This window comes from Mytilus galloprovincialis, chromosome 1 (assembly GCF_965363235.1).
Source record: "Mytilus galloprovincialis chromosome 1, xbMytGall1.hap1.1, whole genome shotgun sequence".
In the NCBI taxonomy this organism is placed as follows: Eukaryota; Metazoa; Mollusca; class Bivalvia; order Mytilida; family Mytilidae; genus Mytilus; species Mytilus galloprovincialis.
In genome coordinates, this window is record NC_134838.1 from 38,823,058 (window position 1) to 38,848,314 (window position 25,257).

Consider the following 25,257-nt stretch of genomic DNA (forward strand, 5'->3'; position numbering starts at 1 on the left):
TCAATGAAGGGACATTAAAACCCACTTTAAAGCACAAATGTGCACATATTCATATTATTTGAAGAAACTTTTCCCAAAGATCTATGCATCCATATTGAATGGTCAAAACATGTCCAAGAATTTTGTAATGTTCCTAAACTTATATCATCTTTATCTTATAAAAATAATTGGACTCCTCATTAGAAAAGATGTTCCAAATATATTGAATTTTCCCACTTTTGAGTTAAAAATCTTTTCTTTTTTTTACAACAGTAAAATGACCCCTTGTCTTAGGGACACTCCCCATATGGGGGGTTGTTCCCCACCTGTTTGTTTTGGCCTTGGTGAAAAATAAAGAATAGTAAATTTGGTAATTTAATTGGATACAAAAATAACATATGTTACAACAAGTGTAATGTCAATAAATACGTGAATTAACTACTTTTTATTATCTTTATGGTAGTACTGCATCATTAAATTTTGTCAATCAGCCATGGTTTTATTCTTAAGATGTGTAAGAACCTCCTAGCAGATGAAAATTCACCTGCCATTTTACGATTTTGATGAGTTTATTTACTTTTCTGACACCGAGGAATACAACACAAGTTCAAAATCTAGCATGTTAGAATAATCTTTAGAGAAAACATTTTTGATTGGCTTATTAATTTGATCATGAGAAACACAGAATTTGATTGGATGAACACGATTTTCTACCTTTAAACAGTTCAAAATAGGGAACAATCATATTTTTCGTGTAGATTTTCACAAAATCGTGTTTTAGAGATTTTTTCACGATCACGATCGTGCAATCGTGACAAAGGATCAAAATACTGTAGTACACGCCTAAATCGTGAAAGTTGGCAGGTATGAACAAATGAAAGAATCACAAATAGAGAAAAATGCCAGAGACATATATACACATGTGTGTATATATGTCTCTGAAAATGCACAGGCACTTGTTTCTATCCATTGGAAGACCCACTATCAACGTATATATATCGTAAATATACATTGATAGTGGGTCTTCCAATGTGCCTGTGGAAAAATGGCCCAAAAAGCAATACACCTTATCGCTAGTCCAGCCCTGGCCTCAGTGACTTATTTTTTTTTGTTTTTTTTTTTTTGTCACTGAGTCCAGCTCGCCCTCCATTACCTTCAATGGTGCAAGCTCCCGGGTAGATTACCCGGGGACGATAGAGACAATGCCAGAGCGCTCAAGTACGAAAAATGTATCACAAATGGTAAAACTTGATAAAATAAACAAGTTACATACCTGGAATGCTAGTACACTATATGGAAACTCATCTTAACAGAAGGAAATCCTTTGCAGTCGGAGCTGTGGACATCTTGTTTACATCAGTAACGCTATATTACGGAACGTGACGTTTCTACGCTATAACGTTAGACGAAACGAATTCAATGTATCGATAAAGATTTTCAACGTTTAAACTCGTAACACGATACCGAATGGCATATCTCCCGATTTCTAAACTTTTTGGCACACTTGTATTTTGAATCTAGTTACATCAGTATCAGTCATTGTATGTATATAAACTTTGGTCACCATTTTTGGTCTTGTAATTTTATAGGAAAACGTAAATTTTTGCGACAAATTCACAACTCTATAGCTTTTTATCCATCAACAGAATTTAAAAGGTTGGTTAATCCGAATCCAGTTCCAAATATCCACCACTCATCATAATATATATATGGCTAAAGCTGTAGCCATGTCTCCCAGTCGAGCTCTAAGTTTATTAATTCTTAAATGTAAAGCACATTGTGGTTTCTAGCACAGTACCTTTAAAACATTATTTGATACTCTGGTCTGGTCAGTAATAAGCTACGGTGCATCCATTTGGGGCACTCGTTCTTTTTCTTGTATCAACGCTGTCCAGAACAGAGCTATCAGTTTTTTTATAGGTGTTGGCAAGTATACGCCAAATGATGAAATTAACGGGGACATGGGCTAGAGACCTAGTGTAAAACAATGGACATGTGTATTTAGGCATTGGGCAAGATGTAGTGCCATGACCAATGACAGAATAAATTATAAAGTTTTCAAATGGTCACATAAAAATGCTGTAAATAATAAGAAAAACTAGTGTAATAGAGTCATGAAAAAAACTTAAATATTGTAACTTTGATTTGTATACTAGTATTGATAGTGTGCTGCATAAAGAAAATTGTTCTACAAATTGAAAATGTTTTATTTAATAAATATATTGCAGAATGGCAAATGAAAATTTTGTAACAGAGTAATGGTAACATGCTTCGTACTTATAAGCGATATAAATCACAATATTGTACAGAGTTATATTTTAAAACAAAATATATCTATTAAATTTAGAAGTGCTTATGCAAAATTTAGATGTGGCGTTGCGCCAATTAAAATAGAAACAGGACGTTATGAGAAAAAACCAATAAACGAAAGATGTTGTTTCATGTGTAAAAACGAAATTGAAGATGAGAAACAGGTAGTTACTTTATGTCCTTTATATGAAGACCTTCGAAATATATTGTATAATGAAGCAGTAAAACATAACGATTAATTTTATAACTTGTCTATTGACCAAAAATTTATATTTTTACTCAGTAATGAAGGACCTATTTAACTGGTTCCCTGAAAATTATTCTAATTTCAACCCATAAATGTTTATGTAAACAATAAACCTGTCAATATAAACAAAACAACGATACCAAGATCGACGCTCGTGACACTTTTTACTTCCAATATTCTCTAGTGAAAAACAGATACCCGGAATAAATACACGGTGGAATGAAGTTATGCTAACATATGCACCCTACATATAAGTAAAACACTACCCGCAAAAATTCCAGTTTGAAATTGTGCATGTACGACATGTAAGCCGGAATCTGTATTCTGCATGTTATTTTATATCATGTATCATAATGCCAAAACAAGCAACCTGTCATTTCCAAAATAAAACCTGACGATATACGCAGCTTTAGTACAAGCATGCAAGCAGGTATACAATTTAAAAGACTGCCGTCCTAATAGATAAGCCGTATATATGAAACCTATATATATACCCAGTGCAAATTGGACTGCCGAACGGTTAAACAATATGATGGTTCTATTTTATAAGAAATGTGGTGACAATTCATGTATCAGTGAATATGCAGTGTAGTGAAATGGTATACTGGTGTTATCAAATGTACCAATGTTAGCAAGCTATCATGTACGTCAGTTGGTCTTTGGTGGACAATTGTTTTATTGTCAACTATACCACATCTCCTGATTTCATTATGGTTTGATTTTTCTCCAGAAGTTCAATTAGAAGTTTAAGGACTTAAACAAATATGTACTAGGAAACTGAAAAATTTCTATGGTTTTGATGTCGTTAATTGCATAGCCTTTACTATCTTATTGTATATCCCGTATCTACATTTATTCACACAAAGAAACACCAACACTAAAAAAAATCCAGAAACCATATCGGTTCTATATCGGATTTCTTCTGTACAGAACAATGAATTTCAGAGACTGTTTTTACTTGGAATACAGGGAAAGTTATTCAAACAATAACCATGTTTTTTCTCATTCCATGCTGTCAGACAAACTAATTTTTGTATGATCATGAGTTTCAACGTCTGCTTGTGTTTTGCTTTTTCCTTATTCAATCCGTATTCTTTCAGTCCAATAAATTTCGTTTTTCTATTTTTCTAATGGTGTTTTTTGTGATCATATTCAAACGGATGGGATTAACGATTTTGCATTAATAGGGTTACAATTCCCGGATTTTGATACATCAACTTGAGTTTCTATAAATTAAATTCCTACTTCCAAAACTAAATTTCATAGGGATACGGCGTGCATTATAAATGAGAAGTTTTTGCAAGAATATAAATGAGAAGTTATTGCAAGAATAAAAATAAAGTGTTAAAACTCAGTCCGTAATGCATAAGAAGATATGTTATATATATATAGATAAATCTTGCAGATGCTTAGGTATCAATAGAATTTTCAAAAATGATATTTTTGAAGGTCAACAATGAGCAGAATATTCCGGGGAAAATGATAAAGCAATCAATGTCTAATAACCGTTACGTTTTGCAACAAATCTGTCGGCACTCTGCATCTAGGGAAATGAACAGTTAAAAATTTCACATAGTTACCAAAACAAAAATTATTTTTATTTTCTAATGATTTCATAATTAAAGAACTTGCTGCATTAACTCGGATGTATGAACGTTTTCTTCGGGTAAAAAAAAACATTCACACCTGTAAAGGAATGTTTTCATAGTAGGCCATATTTTCTAGAACTAAAAAAATAGAATCTAATATAACTCGAACGATTATTCCGTTTCTTCATAAATTTTCAGTCAATGACGGGACAATATGAAATCTCTTCATCAACTAATCATTACACTAGCTTTTATTTTTTAACAATTTTTCTATCCGAATGCTAACGGAGATGGTCTGGCCCTGATACGATTTTGAAAAATGATTAATCACCATCCAAAATACTTTATTTTGGTCCATAGGTATGTTTATAGCGGGTATGTGTTTCTTTAATTTGAAAGAAAGAAAAATGTATTAAATTGCATTAAATTACAATGTTAAATTGAATACACTAATAAAAGAAAAAACAATTTCAGACTTATCATTCGCTGCTTAAGAAAAAAAAGACTTACCGCGTTAAATTATTAACAAGAACTTTAAAAAAAATGAGAGAAAATGAAAATCGTCAGTATTAAAGTTGTTCTTCATTTTGTCATAAGTAACAATTAATTCACATTCAAAAAGGTTGATATATTATATGTTATCGCAGGGAAATGGACAGAGCCGCCTGTTGGCCGTACGGCAACCCCAAATTAAATATTCGGGATTTTTGATGGAATTTCGGGATAAAAAAATTGTTAAAAAAATAAAAGTGTGATGATAAATTAATGAAGAAATTTATTATAATAATTGTCCGGTCATTTACTGAAAGAAACCATGATATGTGGAAAGTTAAAACTGATTAATTTGGTTTGAACTTTCTGTCACTTGCCGGGAACTGAAGAAAAAAACACAATCATGCAGTAAACTTCATCTGAACAACAGAAGGTACACATATATAAACATGTTTTAAAGTGTCATAATTTACCAACAGCATTCAGTGCCCTAAGGTCCGCGTTTAAATAGTTTTAGGTGCAAAATAGTTGATTTAACGAGTTAAACGTTGAAAATCTATATCGATACATTGAATTCGTTTCGTCTAACGTTATAGCGTAGAAACGTCACGTTCCGTAATATAGCGTTACTGATGTAAACAAGATGTCCACAGCTCCGACTACAAGGGATTTCCTTCTGTTAAGATGAGTTTCCATATAGTGTACTAGCATTCCAGGTATGTAACTTGTTTATTTTATCAAGTTTTACCATTTGTGATACATTTTTCGTACTTGAGCGCTCTGGCATTGTCTCTATCGTCCCCGGGTAATCTACCCGGGAGCTTGCACCATTGAAGGTAATGGAGGGCGAGCTGGACTCAGTGACAACAACAAAAAAAACAAAAAAAAAAATAAGTCACTGAGGCCAGGGCTGGACTAACCTTATCGCTATTTGTCCGCCATTACTGGATATCACACAGGTTCCCGTAAAATTTTGACGTCATAAAACAAAATATCTGACGCCACAATGGAAAAGTGATCGTGTATGATGTCAAAAATTCAAGTGGTCAATTCAGCCGTGATTAGCGATAAGCATAAAGCATAAAAGATTTATTTAAAGTCGGTTATACATTTGTACATACAACAGTACAAATTTATGTATAACAATACAACAAAAGCTCTGTAGAGCTTTTATCCGACATAAAGGTGTATAGAGATGTAGGACCCTAAATCGACCAAACCCTCAATTATCTATATATTTTGACATCCCGTACCAATCGATATACATGAAGCATTGAATTTAAAAATCATATTTAAACGGACCTTGCAAGACGAATAAACAGCTAGCTTTTCCAATTTTTTGTTCCTGGGGTATCCCCGAACCATAGCTTTCTTTTGTGCAATTCTTTGTAGATTGTTCGGTCTAGACATTTCGCCTGTCGTAGACTGTGTAGGACCTTTGTTTGTTTGCTGTAAATCTGTTCCATTTTGAAGTGGATCGCTAGAATTTGCGTCGCTCATTGTTTTATTGTTTCATTTTTTTATGCACACGCTTGTAGCATTGAAAATAAAAAGTACTGTGCAGCTTCCTATCACTATTCATGACTACAAACTTACAGAAACATAAAAGATCTAACCTAACACAACTAAATGTTTTTTACAGTAACGCACCACAATTTTCTGAAATGAAGTTATTTTGGTGTTTATAAGACCAGAGACATATTATACAAAAAAAAAAAAAAAAAAAAAAAAAAAAAAAAAAAAAATAAGTTGGCCATATGATCAGCAATCTATAACATTAGTATATGACTCTTATTATTTTCCAGACATGTTTCTTCTATTTGAATATCTTTTCAAGATTTGAAAAGTTCTCTGAATTTTTTTTTTCCACAGGATTCCCTTGCCGAAATTTATTTGCACGAGCCGTTTGCCTGACCGGGATTAATTTGACATTTGCTTCAGCAAAAACGACCTCATAGTTTTGATCATTGAAAACTCGGGAACTGTAGCGAGTTGTGCGGACAAATTTTGATTAAGAATTACATAAGATGTATGTTTCATTATAATACATTATTCTGATTGGCTATAACTGCAATCTCACGTTATTCCTTAATCAACTTCATTACACAATAAAATTTATCATTCATGATGACATGAGGTCCCACAATAGTGCACAGATAAATTAAATAAAAACTTGATACAAATCGTGTTTTCATGATCCTAGCTAAAAAATGTAATTATAAGTATTGAATGCTTCTTTTGTAACTTCATAGGGTTGTAAAACAGTTGACTGTGTGCACATTTTTAGAATGAAGCGCTTTTGCGCTTCATACAAAATGTACTTCGGTCAATGCTTTTACACCCCAATAAAGTTACAAAAAGAAGCATTAATTTTTTTATCTTTAATATTGATAACAAAGAAGGTTTTTGTTTATATTTAGTCTGTAATCTGATAAAATATTGACTTCTAATCGTCTTATATATCCTCGATTGTCAGATAGGGCACATGCTACATTTAAGCTTGTCCTATTTACGTTTTTATAAGTGACATGAATCTGTCTAGTACTATTTTTTATTTAAAGCCCCCTACAACATTAAAATGTTCTAAATTTAGTATCAATATTCCATTAGCACGTGTTCATAGTGTTGACAGGTACTCTAATTAAAAGCTGAGAATGGCAGCAGATACACAGCAAACCCACAGACCTGGCGTTTTTAAACAACAAAATAAAGGACACAAACATGGCAAACATAGAAGCAAAGGTTCATTAGAAAGAGAAACAAAAGGTATGGTCAGTCAGATCTCTGACACAGTCACAGTGACAGCCCACTATTCATCATAGTTTTGTTTTAAAATCCTTATGTTAACCTTATTCAGACATTTATAGAAGTACAACAAATGTATCGCTACAGACATAAATATACAAAATGTCTCTGGTAATACTGACATGTATATTATATATATGATATGGTAATAATTTTTACAAAGAGTAATATATTTTAAAAAGTTTCTGTCTGTTTGAGAATGGAAATGGTAAATATGCCAGAGACAACAACCCTATTAAAGGGCAGATAACAATTTGGTTGTATATTGGTATCTTTTATCGTTGTGGTCGTCAGCATCGTCCAAAGAGAGATGGTTTCCAGATAATAGCTATAGTATAGGTAATTAGAAATCAATAAAATTATGACACAAGGTTTATAACCACTAAAAGAAGTTTGGGATTGATTTTGGGGGTTATGGTCCCAACTGTTTAGGAATTAGGGACCAAAAAAGGGGCCCAAATAAGCATTTTTGTAGTTTCCAGACAATAACTTGTGTTAAAGTGTATGAATCTCTCTGAAATTACCACAAGTTTTCATACAACAAAGGGATGGTTAGGTATGACTTTGGGGGTTATGGCTCAAACCGTAGGGGGAAAACAAAGGTTTTTCCTGGGTAATGGACAATTGAGACAAATTTTAAAGCAGTGTAAGGGAGGTAATCCAAATGTAATTCAAACATATGTTGGATTACCTCCCTTACATTGCTTTAACATTATGTTTAAAGAAATATTGTATTTTCTTGAGGTGATTAGCTGTCAATTTGCTTTAAGAAGTTGCTAGTTGCTGATTAAGGAATATTAATTTTCTATTTAACCCTTTCAACGCTATTCATGGCATATGCCGCGATGACATACGCCGTCTGCCACTGCTATTCGCGGCAAATGCCGCGATGACAACGGATTTTTTATAAGGACTCTTAAACCATTTGGTTTTCATTTGGGTCCTCTCTAATTTTCCCTTGTATGAATCGAGGATATGCAAGGTCTCATTTGCGCTTGAAATCCCGGCAATTTTTATTGTAAAATCATGCAGTAGAAGGAAAATTGAAGGAAAATAAAAACAAATATTTTGACAAATGCAAATGGCGGAAATCTGAAACGAAGCTGTAAATATGGAAATATTTCAGAATTTCTATGGCGAAACTGACGATGAGGATTAGTTAAAAGATTTCTTGTTATCTCAATGTGTTCATTACATTCAATAATGGGAAATATGATTTGATCGATCATTACGAGACGTAGAAAAAGGGGGGAAAACCGAGGTTGACTGAAAATTTTGAGGACGGAGCCACTGATTTGTACCACGATTACATAATACGTTGTGTATGGTGCAATACGCTACGGAATCGAGCAATTGGTGTCTTCTTTATTATACAGTACTACCTGTGACATTATCTTATTCATGGTGGCCATAAAAATTATGTCCACCATGGTGGCCCTATATGTCCATCATTATACCCCCTGTCGCTTAATTAATACACAAGGTATTAATCAAAAACTAGTCAAGGATAAAGGGAAATCTTGACTGCATTGAAGTGTTAAAATTATATAACTTACAGGTCATGTGTCTCAGGTAAAATATACATGTATGTTTTTGCGAAATTTAATTACTGTGATTATGACAAGAAAATTCAAAAATAAAATGAAATAATATAACTAGTTGAATAAATAGCTGATTTTTTTTTTAATTTGACTCATGACTATTTGTTTTGACATTATACCTTTTTAATCAATTTAAGTTATTTTTTACATGTACTTTATGGTAAGTGAAGAATAAATGAATATCATCTTCTAATATAATGCAAACTTTCCCAATGCCTGTCTTTTTCTCAAATTAATTTTCTTAAATCAAAATGATTTATACTTAAATCATAGTAGATAGACTTATCTGCATTCAATACTGTTTTACAAATGTTAAAGATTGCCTTTAGGAAATTCCTTATTTCTCTATTGAATAAATATATTCAAAATATTCATTAATTAAACAAAATTTGATAATATTTGTATTGTCATATAGTATTTAGTTTGTGACAAAAAAAAAAAAACAAACAAAAAAAAAAACAATTAATAAAATGCAAAGAATTAACAGTTCTATAAGAAATTTTTACAATTAAGGAAGGATTGGTCTTCATTGTCCAGCAAGTGGCACAGTTTACATATTCTATCTTTTCTAGGAATTTTATATTGTCCACTATTTTCTATTTCTAAATCATTGTAAATTATGACCACTAACTCTCTATTTGAGTATACAATTTTTACCAATGTTTTTATTCTTAAATCTATTTTCAAAAATGTTCTTATATTTTTCTTTAAATTGATTTTTCGTCAAGGGTTTTAAAGTCTTAATTCACTCAAGTCCCTGAAATTGTTAACTTTATCTTAAAGGCCTGGGTTAAGGGAAATATTTGCAAATGTATACCAAGAATATGTATCATACCAGTCTAGCACTTCAAACAATGTAAATGTACACAGAAAAAAAAATGATTTAATTAATAGACCATAAAAGTGAAACCATATAAGTGTATTTTGTCAAATTTTGGCTTTTAACTGACAGATATTAGCTAGCCAAACTGAAGATGTCATATCTAATAAGTTCACATTTGTTTCAAAAAGGCAAAGCAAGACAGTTTTTGTTTTTTAAATATCTTTTTGGAAAATAAGTCTCTTCAACATGTCCATTATGTTAACTCCTGATTTCATATTTAAAAAAAAAAAAGATAGACAAAAATGTTTTTTTCCTATTAAAACCGTATAATGATATTTGTAGTTTTCCTGAATAATAATAGATGATATAAAAATTTATTATAAGAGGATTGATATTGTCTGATCATTTTATTTTGTTAAGAAACAGGCTTGCTAAAAATTACTTCCTTCATGGTTTCTTTAAAATATCATTTGCTTGATTATTAGTTATTATTAATGATAATTCATTAAATAATGCAAATAAACAATTAAATACAATGTCAATGAACATCATGTACATTATTTTCTTTTTTTACTTCCAAAAAAAAATAATGAAAATTATTTGTTTTCTTTCAAATGCTAGTCAATAACTTTACTTTGACATTTTTGTCTTTTTTGCTTCTCAAGATTCTTACTAAGAAGACATTAAAAGAATAAGAAACAAAATCATACAAAAATAAATAAAAACAAATAAAAAAATAAAAAAATAAATTTGAATAAATTCAAAAGACAGAAAAATCAAAAATAATATCAATTAACAAAGACTAAAACAATGTCTTATTTTACATTTTCAAAAAAAGGTGAAATGTCAATTTTGAAAGAAACCTAAGTTACCTGTACAGGTAAATTTTAAAGAAACATACAAGTTGAAAACTTCAACCCTAATTGGTAACATTAATATCAACCTATGTTTTATGACCCCAATAAATGGCCAACATCTCAAGATTGAATACCCCAATAAATGGCCACCACTGGATGTTGACCATGCAAGAGGGTGGACATAATTAAGAGAATGTCACAGGCTGTACTGTATGTCAGATAAAACAACAAAATAGATGAAGACTAAAAGTAGTTTTTATTCAAAATTCAACACAAATGTAATAAATTACACCTTTCACCATGTTCACCTGTTAATTACCTGAAAATGCAGGTAACCTGATAAAAAATTTACTGAAATAACTGTCTAACATTACAGTTCATACTCTCCTGAGCATTTTTCATGCAATAACCTTCTCTGTATCTCTTATAACAAAAAAGATACAACAGTCTGAAAAGGAATATAATTGTTCTAATGAATGAACACAAAAAAATGCAGCAGCAGCAGCCATTTTTCTATTTTTTTTTGTGTAGCATTGAAAGGGTAAAGACTTTTATGATGTATTTAAATGGGTAATTATGGTTTCATCTTCAATGAAAATTTGAATGGAAATTATGACCATATCTTGAGGGAAAGAATATTTTAATGGAAAAAGTGTGGAGGACTTGAAAAAAAAACATTTGGAGAGAGGTGACTACAGTAATTCTGTGTCAGAAAGCTAATACTTGTCAATTATTTAATTACAATTCAAATTCAAACCTGAATCAAGCATGAATATTGTGTCCTTTTTTGTCCCAACGGTTCAGGGTTGGACCTCTGTGGTCCTATCCAGCTGCGTTTGGCGAAGCAATTTATTTTGATTGCATTTATAAACATATACATGTATATGCATTATCTTTCTTAGTGTGGCAAAAATAGAGTATAAGAAAAAATCAAATCTAAGATGATGAATAAATTTGATTTGATTAAAATTCATAAAATTATAGTAAAGATTCTTACTATGTACAACTAGTTTATTTATTTATTTAGTAACACTTACTCACTTGTGTTTGGGTGAGTAAAATTCACAATTGATTCCCCAGGTCATTATATCCCAAGTTTAAAATATTTGCATGCTTGAATGATCCTGTGGTTTTTTTTTTTTACATATTACTGATAATCACAACTGGTGTTCAGTTTGTAACAGAAATTCATCATGGCAGAGCAACCTCAATCCAGTCACTCTTTGTCAGAGAAAAACAAAGGAAAGATGTGCATGTTCCAGACCTCATGGATTTCACATTTCAGCTGGTTATGTAGTAGTGATAAAGGACCTACTTCAGCTTACTGCACCATCTGCTGTACACACTTCAGTATTGTAGAGGATGGGAGGAATGATGTTACCCAACATATGTTTTCTTCTACTCACAAGGAGCAAAGCCAGATGAGAAACAAGACTATGCAACCAGTCTCCAAGAACAATGCCAAAGAAGAAAACAACAAAGTTGGAAAAATAGAAAATAAAATGTCTAAACCAGAAGATGAAGTTAGTGAAAAAGAAAGTAAAGTTACTAAAGCAGAAGAAATGTTTAATAACTTTATTGCAGAAAATAATGTGGATTCCTTGGCAGCTGATCACTTAGCCAGATTGTGTAAGATAATGTTTCCTGATTCCCAGATAGCTCAAAAGTTCTCCCGTGAATATAACTTACAGAATTAGCCAGATTTTGTAAGATAATGTTTCCTGATTCCCAGATAGCTCAAAAGTTCTCCTGTGAATTTAACTTACAAAGTGAATGACTAAATGTTTGATCCTGAGAGACACATGTTCATTGTTTAAAACATTATTAGACAACTGCTCATATGGATTTTAGTGCTTAAAAAAGACATGTTCTAAATGTACCCAAAACATTTTTGAAAACTAGTGCGTTTAAAGATGCTTCTTTCACATGTTGTACGAAAACATTATTGAAAAAATATGCTCAATATGGACTTTTTATAGTACTGTCATTGACTGTTAACCATACTGAGTAATTGACATGTTCATTACCAATGCCTAGTAGAGATGCTCCTTGTACCTAAAACATTGAAAAACTGTGCTTGACATGTAAAAATGTGCTTTTATCTGTTTATAGACATGATAGATGATTGTTTTACTATAAATATTTATCCACTGTATGGAATGAATTAGAATTAGCAAATATTTAGTTTCTAGTTATACAACCATTCATTAGTCCCCAACCTACAAAGTCGAGGGGTGGGGGCTTAGGTTTACACTGCATGCTGTCCGTCCATCTGTCAGTTTGGCAAATCAGTTTTCCACACATTTTTCTTTATATTTAAAGATATTGATTTGATATTTGATATATTGTTTTATCATGACAAGTTACAGGTAAAGTTTGAATTTTGTTCTGGTCTGATGATTTTGTGCAGAGTTATGGTCCTTGGACTTCATTGAATAATCAGCATGATCAATTAAATTAGTTATTTATTTAAAATATCTTAAAAAAAAAAGTCAGCTTTGACCAATTTCCTCTCAGTCTTTTCCAAGTTATATGGCTGTTTCAGTAGTCTCCTGGGAGTAAGCTCCATCTGGAGTGTTGGTACCCTATGTTCTATCCAAGAATTATTCCAAGTTGTTCAATTTGAATACTAATGAAACTTGGTATTCTGTATTTACTGTTTCTCCACTTATTATGGACATTTTAGGAGTAAGAGTATTGTCCTGTCTTCATGGTCTTCTTGAAGTCCAATGGTGTGTGCATGTAGGGTGTTGTGTCTTTCTGGCGAAAACCAAAAACTGTAAAAAGGTGAACACATTATCTAGCACATTAAAAAACCAATGGGAATATTAATCATGTTGATTTAATACAAAGCAGCATGCAGGATTTATATCTATATCACAATGACTCTTCCCAATATGCATGTACTGTCAAAATGCATCTTAGGAACCTTACTCTAAAACCAAACATTGATCTGAAATTGATCTCAATTTGCAGTTGACAGAAATTTCAACATCTGGGATTAGTTTTCATGTTCATATCAAATTTTTATAGCTGAGGAAATCATATATAAAAAAGAAGATTTGGTATGATTGATTATACCTTCCTCTTAGAACATATAAAAGTTCAATCTGGGGTATAAAGTCAGTATTTCTGTCAGTCCTGTTCTTGTCCTCACAACTCCTCTGAAACCAAACAACAGAATTTCATGACATTTTGAAGATTATTAGGACATATTATGTAGATGTGTATATCTACATGTACAGGAATTTATGAATCTCAAATTCTTGAATCAATTTTTTTCTAGGCGTTATATACATATCCGGCGGAACTTTTCAACTAGTTATTTCGTTCTGATGGAACTTTCCAACTAGTTGTTTTGTTCCGAATGCAGTCGAAAAGTTCCGGGGAAAAGTAGCTAGTTGAAAAATCCCGGACCAATGTAGCTAGTTGAATAGTTCTTGCCGAACAGAACAACTACATGTAGTTAATTCGGTCAGTATGTTGCCTTCATAACGGAATAAGTTCTAATTTATTGTTATAAATTAACCTGAATTTGATTTTTTAAAAGTACCCAAATGTGGAGAAACTTTTGGGCTAGTTTGTTAGTTCCGGTTTTGACTAATTTGCCAAAGAGGAACTTTGTGACTAGTTGATAAGTTCCTTTTGACTTTTGTAATCAGTATCTTGGTTCCCCTTTGAAAGGTTCAAATATCATATGTTGCGCTTTTACTTTGCATTAATTCTCCAAATGGAACTTTGTGACTGGTTGATAAGTTCCGTTGGAACTTTTGGGCTAGTTTGTTAGTTCCGGTTTTGACTAATTTGGAAAAAAGGAACTTTCTAACTAGTTGATATGTTCCGTTGGAACTTTTCAACTAGTCACTTTGTTCCGGTGGAACTTTTAAACCAGAAGAAGAACAAAGTAACTAGTTAATAAGTTCCTCCGGAACTTTTCGGCTAGTTAGTTCTTTCCGCCCGGAACTTTCCAACGTCGGAACAAAAGAGCATTTACATACGCACCTTTAAAATTACAAATTTGGCCTTAATATACTACTGCAACAGTTTGTCATCACAACTTGCATGCAACAGAATTTCATGTAACTGGGTACATGTAGATAATAAGGACATAATATGTAGAAGTACATATCCACTAGAAATTTTTATCAGTTGACTTTTGTAGTAGTTATAAAACTCTTACATTGTATCTTAGGATTCTGGTGACATTATGTTTGCCTAGAGACAATGTAGGGTTTTGGTTATTTGAACACACTCTCAAAGGTTTTTTGATTACTATTGTTAGTGTATACATGGCTTTACTTGACTTAAACCTCATTTGCATGGTCCTATGATAAATATTGAATAAGTAAGTTGCTCATTTACTGATAATTACAAGTCAACTGTGATTGGTATATAGATTTATAATGTGAAAGATACAGAGGGACATTCAAACTATCAAGACGAAAACAAAACCTTAAAACTCTATGGCTTCAAAAGACCAACAGACAAACAACAGTAGACACAAATCACAACATAACAGACTAAAGACTGAGCACTATCACTAACCCCATTATAAACTGAAAATAATGCTGGTTTATAACTAGATGTGAAATCACAGATATGTTCTCCCTAAAAAGTCTTATTGAATTATACAAACCACCTGTACCAGACACCATTTCTGAATTTATTTTAAATTATCATATTTACAGTTAGATAAAGTAGATAAAGTTTTTTTTAAATTTTAATAACTTTCTTAAACTATCCTGGGTTTGTACCAAACTTGGACAGAAGCTTGTTTATGATCACAAGATAGTATCAAGAAGTAAATGGACTAAAATTTTCTGCCAGGAAACAACACATTCACTCTGTGGTTAAAGATTTTAAATTACAATGTATAATAACTTTCTTATACTATTTTTAATTTGTACCAAACTGGGACAAAAGCATGTTTATGACTAAAAGCTAGTATCTAGAAGGAAATTTTATTAAAATTTTGTACCTGTGTATCTGTATTTTACTTATAAATTGACTTAGTTTTTCTTCCAGTTAACATTACATACAGTCTGCAGTTAAAGTTTTTAAAACATTTATTAGATTCATAAACTATCCTGGATTTTTATCAAACTTGGACAGAAGCTTTTTATAATCAAAAGATTATTATCAAAAGGAATATTTTTATTGATTTTTTTCCTCATTTTTGTTGAGCCTGCAATTAACAGCAAAAGTAGGCGAGACACTTGATTCCGGGGAACCCTTACAAATTTTTATTTATACTGACCATGGTAATATTGTTGTACAATTAATCACCTCCCAATTTTGTACTTAAGTGTAATTTTCTGTTTTGTTTTTATACAGGTGAGGTGCATTTAGATCTTATTTAATTACTGCAGCAATTTCTGAAGTATTGTTGTTAGAACAGTCTTAACAACCTGCACCGCTGTAGAATGAACTTTAGGTTTTCTATATATTACTTTTAAGATTTACCAGTCATTGGTTCTGTGTGTAAAATGTGAATAATTTTAATTGATTAATTACTTGCAGGAAAAGTCAATGTTAAAGTGCTTACAAAGAAGAAGAAAAGTTCCCTGAACAGAGCAGACAGAAGACACCAGGTAAAAATAATGTTATAGGAAATAAAATAAATGATTACACTGTAAAAGATAAGGCACCTTTTAGAAGTTGTATATATAATATCAAATGGTAAAGATAATTTTTGAAATCTTGTAAGGACATGGAATTGCATCAAAACAAAAAAGTGCTTTTTGATTTGAAAGAAAATTCAGCAATTGTGATCATATTTTACAATATTATTAATTTCGATTCATCAGGCTTCACAAATCAGAAAAACCAAGAGAGATGAAGTTTTGGCAAAGAAAAGAGGCAGAGGAGGGCAAGGAGCTCCTCCTCATTTTGTAGTAAGTAAATGTATGACAATGTGATATTGAGATAAAGACTACAAACCAAAATATAGAAGCCAAACAGATGAACAGTTTAAGGTCACAATACAATATCTAAACAGGGGCCTCAGCCAGTCAACACTGAGGTTGTGAGTTCAAACTTTGCTCAAGTGGGTGCACTCAACTCCAATCTTAATTGACAAGGATTGGCAGTTTTCCTATCCAAATGCGATGTTTTTTTCTGGGCACTCCAATTTCGTCCACCATTCAAAACTGAATGCCACAAAATAGGCCAAAAGCCGTGCTTAAAAGTTGCTTTAAAACACCAAAAATCAAATCAAATCATTGTCTAACAAATTTATAATGAAATAATGACGACTTGAAATATTTGTTAAGCTGTACAACACATATAAAACACCCATTATTTAAAGAATAAAACAAATGTATTTATTTGTACACAAATACAGAATTCAGCTTTGTGACACAAGGAACAAATGTCTTTAAAATGATTTAAAAAATTAACATATACACATAATTATTTAGAAATAAGGAGATGTGGTATGATTGTCAAAATGACAACTAAAGAATAAAATAAACCCATATCATATTGTCATCTTTACCAGGCCCTGACATGAAAAATGGGAACAAATTCAAAATTTTCGTTTGATATTATTTTTTTATTTCTTTCATTTCAGTTATGGATCTATAATATATATTGTACTAATTTAGAAATGGTGAAGCACACAGTCATGATAGTATTTCTACATTGGTACATTGGTCGAGATTCAAATAAAAATATTCTGTTAAATTAAATATGAGTTCTTATTTACAGGTTATTTTGAAATTACATAAAGATGTAGATATCAGTTCAGTGTTGTCTTTGTTGAAGACATGTGATGAGGAAGCCACAGTGAATCTAAATGAACAGGGAATCTGTCATATTAGGTAAAGTAGAAAATTTTTCACTCATTATCAATATCAAAAGATATAGACATACTAATATTTGTCACTGTGCACTTGAACTGAATTATAGCAGTAGGGGGATTTCTCTTGAAATGTAAAATATTTTAAAAATCAGTGGATGATATTGCAATCTTTAACATGGCTACATTGTTTATATTGTGTACAAGGCATCGATAAAAAGAGAATTTTTTTTTGAAAAATTTAAACAATATTTGATGCAGTGAAAAACAGTTTTATGCACCATTTATGAGCATTACTGTAGAAAGGCTTGTATAGTCTGCGGTTTTATTCTCCAAAATTGGACCTCCCAGATGGGGTGTGGACTAGAGAGTACAATAAGCAAGAAATAAGAGAAAAATTTCAATTTCGCGGGCAAAGTGGTTTGTTTACCTTCCGCCATCTTTGTTATTGATATTGTAGACGGCGCTCATCATTTTTCAAACTAATAATTTTAACTCATCCATATTAATATGTTATTTCTATTAAATATCAAATTAATACTGATAAATATAAAAACTAAACCTTTCATTACAAATTTCTTGTTTCAATTCAATGCATTGGTTGAAATAAACTGGTATCTGCTTGATTGAAACGATCCAAATATAGTGAAAAAGACAACCGTAAACCAGCTTAGAATTTGTAAACTACAAAATGTAATCAGTTATTGTTCATTCTGTTTTGGTGTTTCATACTGACTAATTTGGTTTGTATTAGCTTAAGACCCTTCAAACATAAATGTGATAGATATATTAAAGACTGTTTTACAAAAGGAAGGAACTGTTTTACTTTCAAAGTCGTATTATAGTGATATCTGTTATGTACAGATTTCGACTCTCACCTGATAATTTCTTATTTTACACATGCTTTTTAAACTTCATGTTCAAACATACACAAGTTTCTAAATTGTTTTTTAAGTGAATAAAACTTATTTTAACAATCATGAAGCTTTCGAGAATCATTTACAAGCAGTTTTAGCTTCTGTTTGATGATGGAAAACAGGTTTTTCTAAGAAAATAACGCAAACGACCGAAAGGTATTTGAAATTACCAGAGTTTCATTAGACCTTTTCTTGTCGTTACAAAAAGTTTTTTTACCTAAAATTTCTTGGGGAGAAGGGGGTGCAGACTATGTACAAGTGCAAACTATACAAGCCTTTCTAATGTATGTTTTCTGGTCTTGTGTATCAGTTCATCTGTCCTTTCGTATATCACTTTGTTCGTTCGTCATTCTGTCCCACTTCAGGTTACCGTTTTTAATTGAGGTAAATTTTGATGAAGTTGAAGTGCAATCAACTTGAAACTTATTTCACGTGCTCCCAATGATATGATCTTTCTAATTTTAATGCCAAATTAGAGTTTTTACTCAAATTTTACGTTCCACTGAACATAGAAAATGATAGTGCAATTGGGGCATCCCTGTACTATGAACTCATTCTTGTTCTTTTAGATCCCATTTGAGATTTCTATTATTCTTTGAGCTGGCGTAAAGGTGTCATGTTTATAAATTTTTGTTACTTTAATCTGACAATGTCATTCATTAAGCCATGGTTATTAGACGATTATTTTTCAATATAAAGAGGCACTTCATCATATAAAAAACACATTTTACACTAACAGATTTTCCTCTTTGCTTTTGTTTTGAGTACATAGATAAACCCATATATATATATGTATCTTTATATTTCAGTATTCCCCGATTTAAACAGAGGGTATTTATCTACACACCAGAGTATGGTAATATGCATGCTTTACTGGACACTGTCAAGGTTGCTGACTCCCTATTATGTCTTTATATTTCAGTATTCCCCGATTTAAACAGAGGGTATCTATCTACACACCAGAGTATGGTAATATGCATGCTTTACTGGACACTGTCAAGGTTGCTGACTCCCTATTATGTCTTTATATTTCAGTATTCCCCGATTTAAACAGAGGGTATCTATCTACACACCAGAGTATGGTAATATGCATGCTTTACTGGACACTGTCAAGGTTGCTGACTCCCTATTATGTCTTTATATTTCAGTATTCCCCGATTTAAACAGAGGGTATCTATCTACACACCAGAGTATGGTAATATGCATTCTTTACTGGACACTGTCAAGGTTGCTGACTACTTATTATGTCTTTATATTTCAGTATTCCCCGATTTAAACAGAGGGTATCTATCTACACACCAGAGTATGGCAATATGCATGCTTTACTGGACGCTGTCAAGGTTGCTGACTCCCTATTATGTCTTTATATTTCAGTATTCCCCGATTTAAACAGAGGGTATCTATCTACACACCAGAGTATGGTAATATGCATGCTTTACTGGACACTGTCAAGGTTGCTGACTCCCTATTATGTCTTTATATTTCAGTATTCCCCGATTTAAACAGAGGGTATCTATCTACACACCAGAGTATGGTAATATGCATGCTTTACTGGACACTGTCAAGGTTGCTGACTCCCTATTATGTCTTTATATTTCAGTATTCCCCGATTTAAACAGAGGGTATCTATCTACACACCAGAGTATGGTAATATGCATGCTTTACTGGACACTGTCAAGGTTGCTGACTACTTATAATGTCTTTATATTTCAGTATTCCCCGATTTAAACAGAGGGTATCTATCTACACACCAGAGTATGGCAATATGCATGCTTTACTGGACGCTGTCAAGGTTGCTGACTCCCTATTATGTCTTTATATTTCAGTATTCCCCGATTTAAACAGAGGGTATCTATCTACACACCAGAGTATGGTAATATGCATGCTTTACTGGACACTGTCAAGGTTGCTGACTCCCTATTATGTCTTTATATTTCAGTATTCCCCGATTTAAACAGAGGGTATCTATCTACACACCAGAGTATGGTAATATGCATGCTTTACTGGACACTGTCAAGGTTGCTGACTCCCTATTATGTCTTTATATTTCAGTATTCCCCGATTTAAACAGAGGGTATCTATCTACACACCAGAGTATGGTAATATGCATGCTTTACTGGACGCTGTCAAGGTTGCTGACTCCCTATTATGTCTTTATATTTCAGTATTCCCCGATTTAAACAGAGGGTATCTATCTACACACCAGAGTATGGTAATATGCATGCTTTACTGGACACTGTCAAGGTTGCTGACTCCCTATTATGTCTTTATATTTCAGTATTCCCCGATTTAAACAGAGGGTATCCATCTACACACCAGAGTATGGTAATATGCATGCTTTACTGGACACTGTCAAGGTTGCTGACTCCCTATTATGTCTTTATATTTCAGTATTCCCCGATTTAAACAGAGGGTATCCATCTACACACCAGAGTATGGTAATATGCATGCTTTACTGGACGCTGTCAAGGTTGCTGACTCCCTATTATGTCTTTATATTTCAGTATTCCCCGATTTAAACAGAGGGTATCTATCTACACACCAGAGTATGGTAATATGCATGCTTTACTGGACGCTGTCAAGGTTGCTGACTCCCTATTATGTCTTTTGTCAACAGATGGCGGTATAGATGATTTTGGAGATTATTGTCTGACGTGTTTATGTGCTCAAGGCATACCCGCTGTGAACTTCGGTGTCCAGGTTAGTATTAATAACTGACTTAAAAAGTTGTTTCTTTCGTGAAGGTTAACTTCCCTTTAATTTTGCTTTATTAAAAATGATACTACAAAGAGCCTCTAGTTTTTATTGACATTTAATGTGAATGGATATTACTTGTCAAGAAATAAACATTTATGATGTGTCTTGTGCAAAATCTCAGGTTTTACACACAAAATTGTATAACAATTTCATTAAAAAATGTTAATTATGAGTACATATACCTTTAATTTCAGGGATTGAAATTGATACCACATAAAAAACAAAGTGATGTAAAGAAATCAATACAAAAAAGAATAGATAAGAGGTAAATGGTAGAATAATTTTTTTCATGGTCAAATCCTGTCATTTTGTAAGAAAAATCCATTCATATAGAGATTTGCATTTACAGCTGATCACTGCTTATTTAAAAATGGTATTTGAACAAAATCAAATGGTTATAATTGCATTTAATGAGAGATACTTCAAACTATGACATTACAGAACAATTTCTAGAAACAATAAAATCAGTGAACCCTTAAAAGAACAAAGTTGAAAAAGCTTTGATATTTTTAGTTAATTTATGCTGTATAAAGTTTATACTTTTAGATATGGAATGGATTTTTATTTTGTCTTAAAGAAAGACACTTCTCTATTAACTGCAACAATATCCAAACAAAGTCTTTATTGATGTTTCTTGTATTCCAATTGCTCATTGAAAAACATTTGAAGGCAACTGGTTGAAGGATATCATATATAATATTTTTATAGAAAACTGGAATGTTAAAATTGAAATTACATATGAAGAGAGCAAATGTTGGACCACAAGGGTAACATGATATTGCTTTTGGAAGCTAGCAGGGAAAACAAATTGTAAATTTTGACAAAAATACCTATAGCAAAAAGATTTAATTCAAAGAAATATTTCTTTTATAAATAACAAAAATACTGGTAATTAAAAGTTTTCTTTATTTATAGATTTCCTGGAGATAAGTACCATTCTATTGACAGTACACAGGATGCATTGCTGATGTTACGATTAATTACCAATCAGAAGTTACGTCCTATTTTCAATAGAGAATATCGTCCACATTTGCTTGCAGAGGATATTCAGTTTGAGTTGCCTAATGAAGAGGTCGGTATAGATTTTATGGAGATGATTGTGTATTTTTGGGCATAGAATGAATATTTCTTGTATAATGTATTCTTTAAATCAGTTTAAACATAATAAGTTATGACAATAAATGAATTCTAGATGTATTTTTCTTCATATTTTTCATTATTTAGTTTAGATTTATAATAAAAGGAATTGTATATGTATTTCTGTGATCCCATCGTAAGCAACAGAGGTGTTATCAGTGTTGCCTTAGACCTCTGTCTGGCTTCTCATCTGTCCCATTTTCGTTACTGCACTGTAACTCATGCAATTTTTTATGAAACTCATACACTGCAAATGCAATGCAAGAACAAAAACTTGAGTCACTTACTGTTCTAGAGTTATGTCCCTTTATAACTTGGAAAATAGCAAATTTTTGTGTGTCCCCACTCTAAAGTTTTCCACATCTAAATTATATGAAACTCATACACAATGACGAGAACCAAAACAAGCAGACAGTTCGAAATTGGGTTGTGAGTCATTTACTGATCTAGAGTTATGGCCCTTTTTAATTTGAAAAATTGCAATGCTACAGTGGGGGTATTCCTATCCTCAGACACGTTCTTCTTTCATTGATTGATTTATGATATGTTTCTAAGAATTTGTGTGTTTTCATTTTCAGAGTGAGTTAGGAACATTGAAAGTAAGTGGATATTTGAGATGTCAGAATCTGTCTGTAAACAGTCTAGTCCACATACCAGGCTGGGGCGACTTCCAGATGTTACAGATAGATGCTGCTAAAGATCCATACACACAGAATCAGAAAACTAGAGGAATAGCTGGTCAGGTAAGGTTTTTGTTGGTTTTGGCTTCCGTACTCAAAATAAAAATTACACATACAGTTGGAATTAGTTTTATTTTGCTTATATTAAACAGAAATATGCACCGCTCTCAGTTTAATTTTATATATAATTTGAACATAGTAGCAAATGTTACCTAAGATGAAAGAATCTGATTCACTTCATGTTTAAAGTTAAAGTGAAAATATGTAATAAGAAGAAAGCAAAAAGTGAATTTAGGTTTATTTCAATGCATAAGTGTAATTTCTGTCAAATACTATTGAAGAAAAAAAAAACATTTTAAGTGGCTGTAAGTTTTAAGGATAGCTACTCAATACTGTGTAACATCATTGGATTCAGATTAAATGATTTACATGGGGCATAATGAGACATACTGCTATGTTTTTAGGATACAGAAATGTCAGAATCAGAAGGCTATGTGACTGTGTTAGATAAAGCAAATCCTTCACAACAAGAGTCATTAGAAAGTGAAAATGTCCCTGACCCTATGGAAGGAGAACAAACATGGCCGACAGACGAAGAATTAGCTGAAGGTATGTTTTATATGAATATATAGTCTTGTATTTTAGTTAGCTATAATGTTGAAGTAAAAAAAAATTTAAAAATTACAAAAATTCTAAGTATTACGTACCTCTATGAAAACAATTAAAAAAAATACCAAGAGTAAAGACTTGAATAAAAACTGCTTTCATTATTTCTGAAAATTTTTACATTAGAGTAAGAGATTCATATGGATTGAATACGCTTGTTTTTTAGCTGACAAGAATGCCAAGAAGAAGGTTGTAAAGAAAGTCCCTAAAGGTACCTCAGAATATCAGGCTTCATGGATTGTCGATAGTGATGATGATAATGATGTAAGTTTCTTTATATATCTGAAAGACTGTACTGTGGATTTACTTATTTTCGTGGGTACCAATTTACGTGGATTCAAGAAAACTTGCAATTTCATGGATATTTTGATTTGTGGTTTTGCCAAAGTCTGCATATATTTATATAGAAAATTTATATTTTGCTGAACTTTAAAATTTGTGGTTCCCCAATGCACAAGAAAATTCACAAAAAATTGGTACCCAACGAATAATAATGAATCCATAGTTATATATTTTTTTATTGCAAGATTATGACTTCCTGGGATATTGTAACAATATAACTTCCTAGGATTCTACCCTATAACTTTAGAACTTGTCTCATGGTGGAGTCTGTTTTGACTAGCCTGCTATCCTGTCTAATTATGGGACAACTTTTATTTAAAACAGGTTATAAGAAAGCCAAGTTCTTCACATGTCAAAGACCCAAAATTTAACTCTCTGTGAGAAGGCTAAAGTTTCATTTTGATAAGCTGTTTGGGTTTTGGGTTTTATTATGCTCCATTTATGGGCATTATGTTTTCTGGTCTGTGAGTCTGTTCTTTTGTTCCTTGTACCGTTTGTCCATCGATTTGTCCTTCTGTCCTGCTTCAGGTTAAATTTTTTTGGTCAAGGTAGTTTTTGATGAAGTTGAAGTCCTATCTACTTGAACTTTTGACCCCAATTTCACGGTCCACTGAACATAGAAAATGAAAGTGCGATTGGGGCATCCGAAGAACTAAGGACACATTCTTGTTTATAATGAAAATTTCCAGTCCTTTTGCAAATAATTAACTTGAGATTGTCCCCGTAATGTGCTTTATGTTAAGCAACCTTCAGTTGAAATATTATAAGTTATATGGTTCGCTACTGACCCCGTACGGATCCATAGAGGGTTAGTAAAATCCATAGGGGGTGAGGCCGGAGGCCGAGTCCCCTATGAATTTTATTCACCCTCTATGGATCCGTAGGGGGTCAGTAGTTAACCGTATAACAAATTTATCGGACGCTGGACTTTTTCTGCGGCGTTTTGTTGAAAAATAAACAATGAAACGCAACAACATTAATAGATGACGTCGCCATTAACGCGTCATGAACCCCATATGAAACTTACTAACCCCATACGGTCTCATAGGGGGTCACCACGTGACGGCATTTAACCAATCACAACGTGATAATTCATCTGTGGTCCGATAAAGTCATATATATATAGCTGACTAATGATTCAACAAGGCATATATCTTGTTAATGAAATATCCAAATTCCTAAAATTAGGTCAGGTTTCTGTTGGGTCCTTTTTCTTTTGAAGACGAAGTTAAATGAACACTTTGAGAAACCACTAA

At 32.2% G+C, this 25,257-nt stretch overlaps 2 protein-coding genes across 2 annotated transcripts in view; one reads left to right on the forward strand and one right to left on the reverse strand.

Annotated features, from left to right (window-relative positions):
• LOC143073685 (histone acetyltransferase KAT2A-like) overlaps positions 1-6,159 on the reverse strand; it is a 31,480-nt gene extending 25,321 nt beyond the window's left edge. Inside the window, exon 1 of the mRNA XM_076249428.1 lies at positions 5,920-6,159. Coding sequence (XP_076105543.1) covers positions 5,920-6,117 — 198 coding nt within the window. The 5' untranslated portion in view covers positions 6,118-6,159. The remainder of the gene's footprint in view (positions 1-5,919) is intronic.
• A 1,037-nt stretch (positions 6,160-7,196) lies between these two features.
• Positions 7,197-25,257, forward strand: part of LOC143073693 (pre-rRNA-processing protein TSR1 homolog) — a 28,831-nt gene continuing 10,770 nt past the window's right edge. The window contains exons 1-10 of the mRNA XM_076249440.1: positions 7,197-7,383; positions 16,224-16,294; positions 16,511-16,597; positions 17,412-17,524; positions 20,924-21,119; positions 21,371-21,441; positions 22,092-22,248; positions 22,892-23,056; positions 23,458-23,602; positions 23,826-23,923. Of these exons, the coding sequence (XP_076105555.1) occupies positions 7,272-7,383; positions 16,224-16,294; positions 16,511-16,597; positions 17,412-17,524; positions 20,924-21,119; positions 21,371-21,441; positions 22,092-22,248; positions 22,892-23,056; positions 23,458-23,602; positions 23,826-23,923 (1,215 nt within the window). The 5' untranslated portion in view covers positions 7,197-7,271. The remainder of the gene's footprint in view (positions 7,384-16,223; positions 16,295-16,510; positions 16,598-17,411; positions 17,525-20,923; positions 21,120-21,370; positions 21,442-22,091; positions 22,249-22,891; positions 23,057-23,457; positions 23,603-23,825; positions 23,924-25,257) is intronic.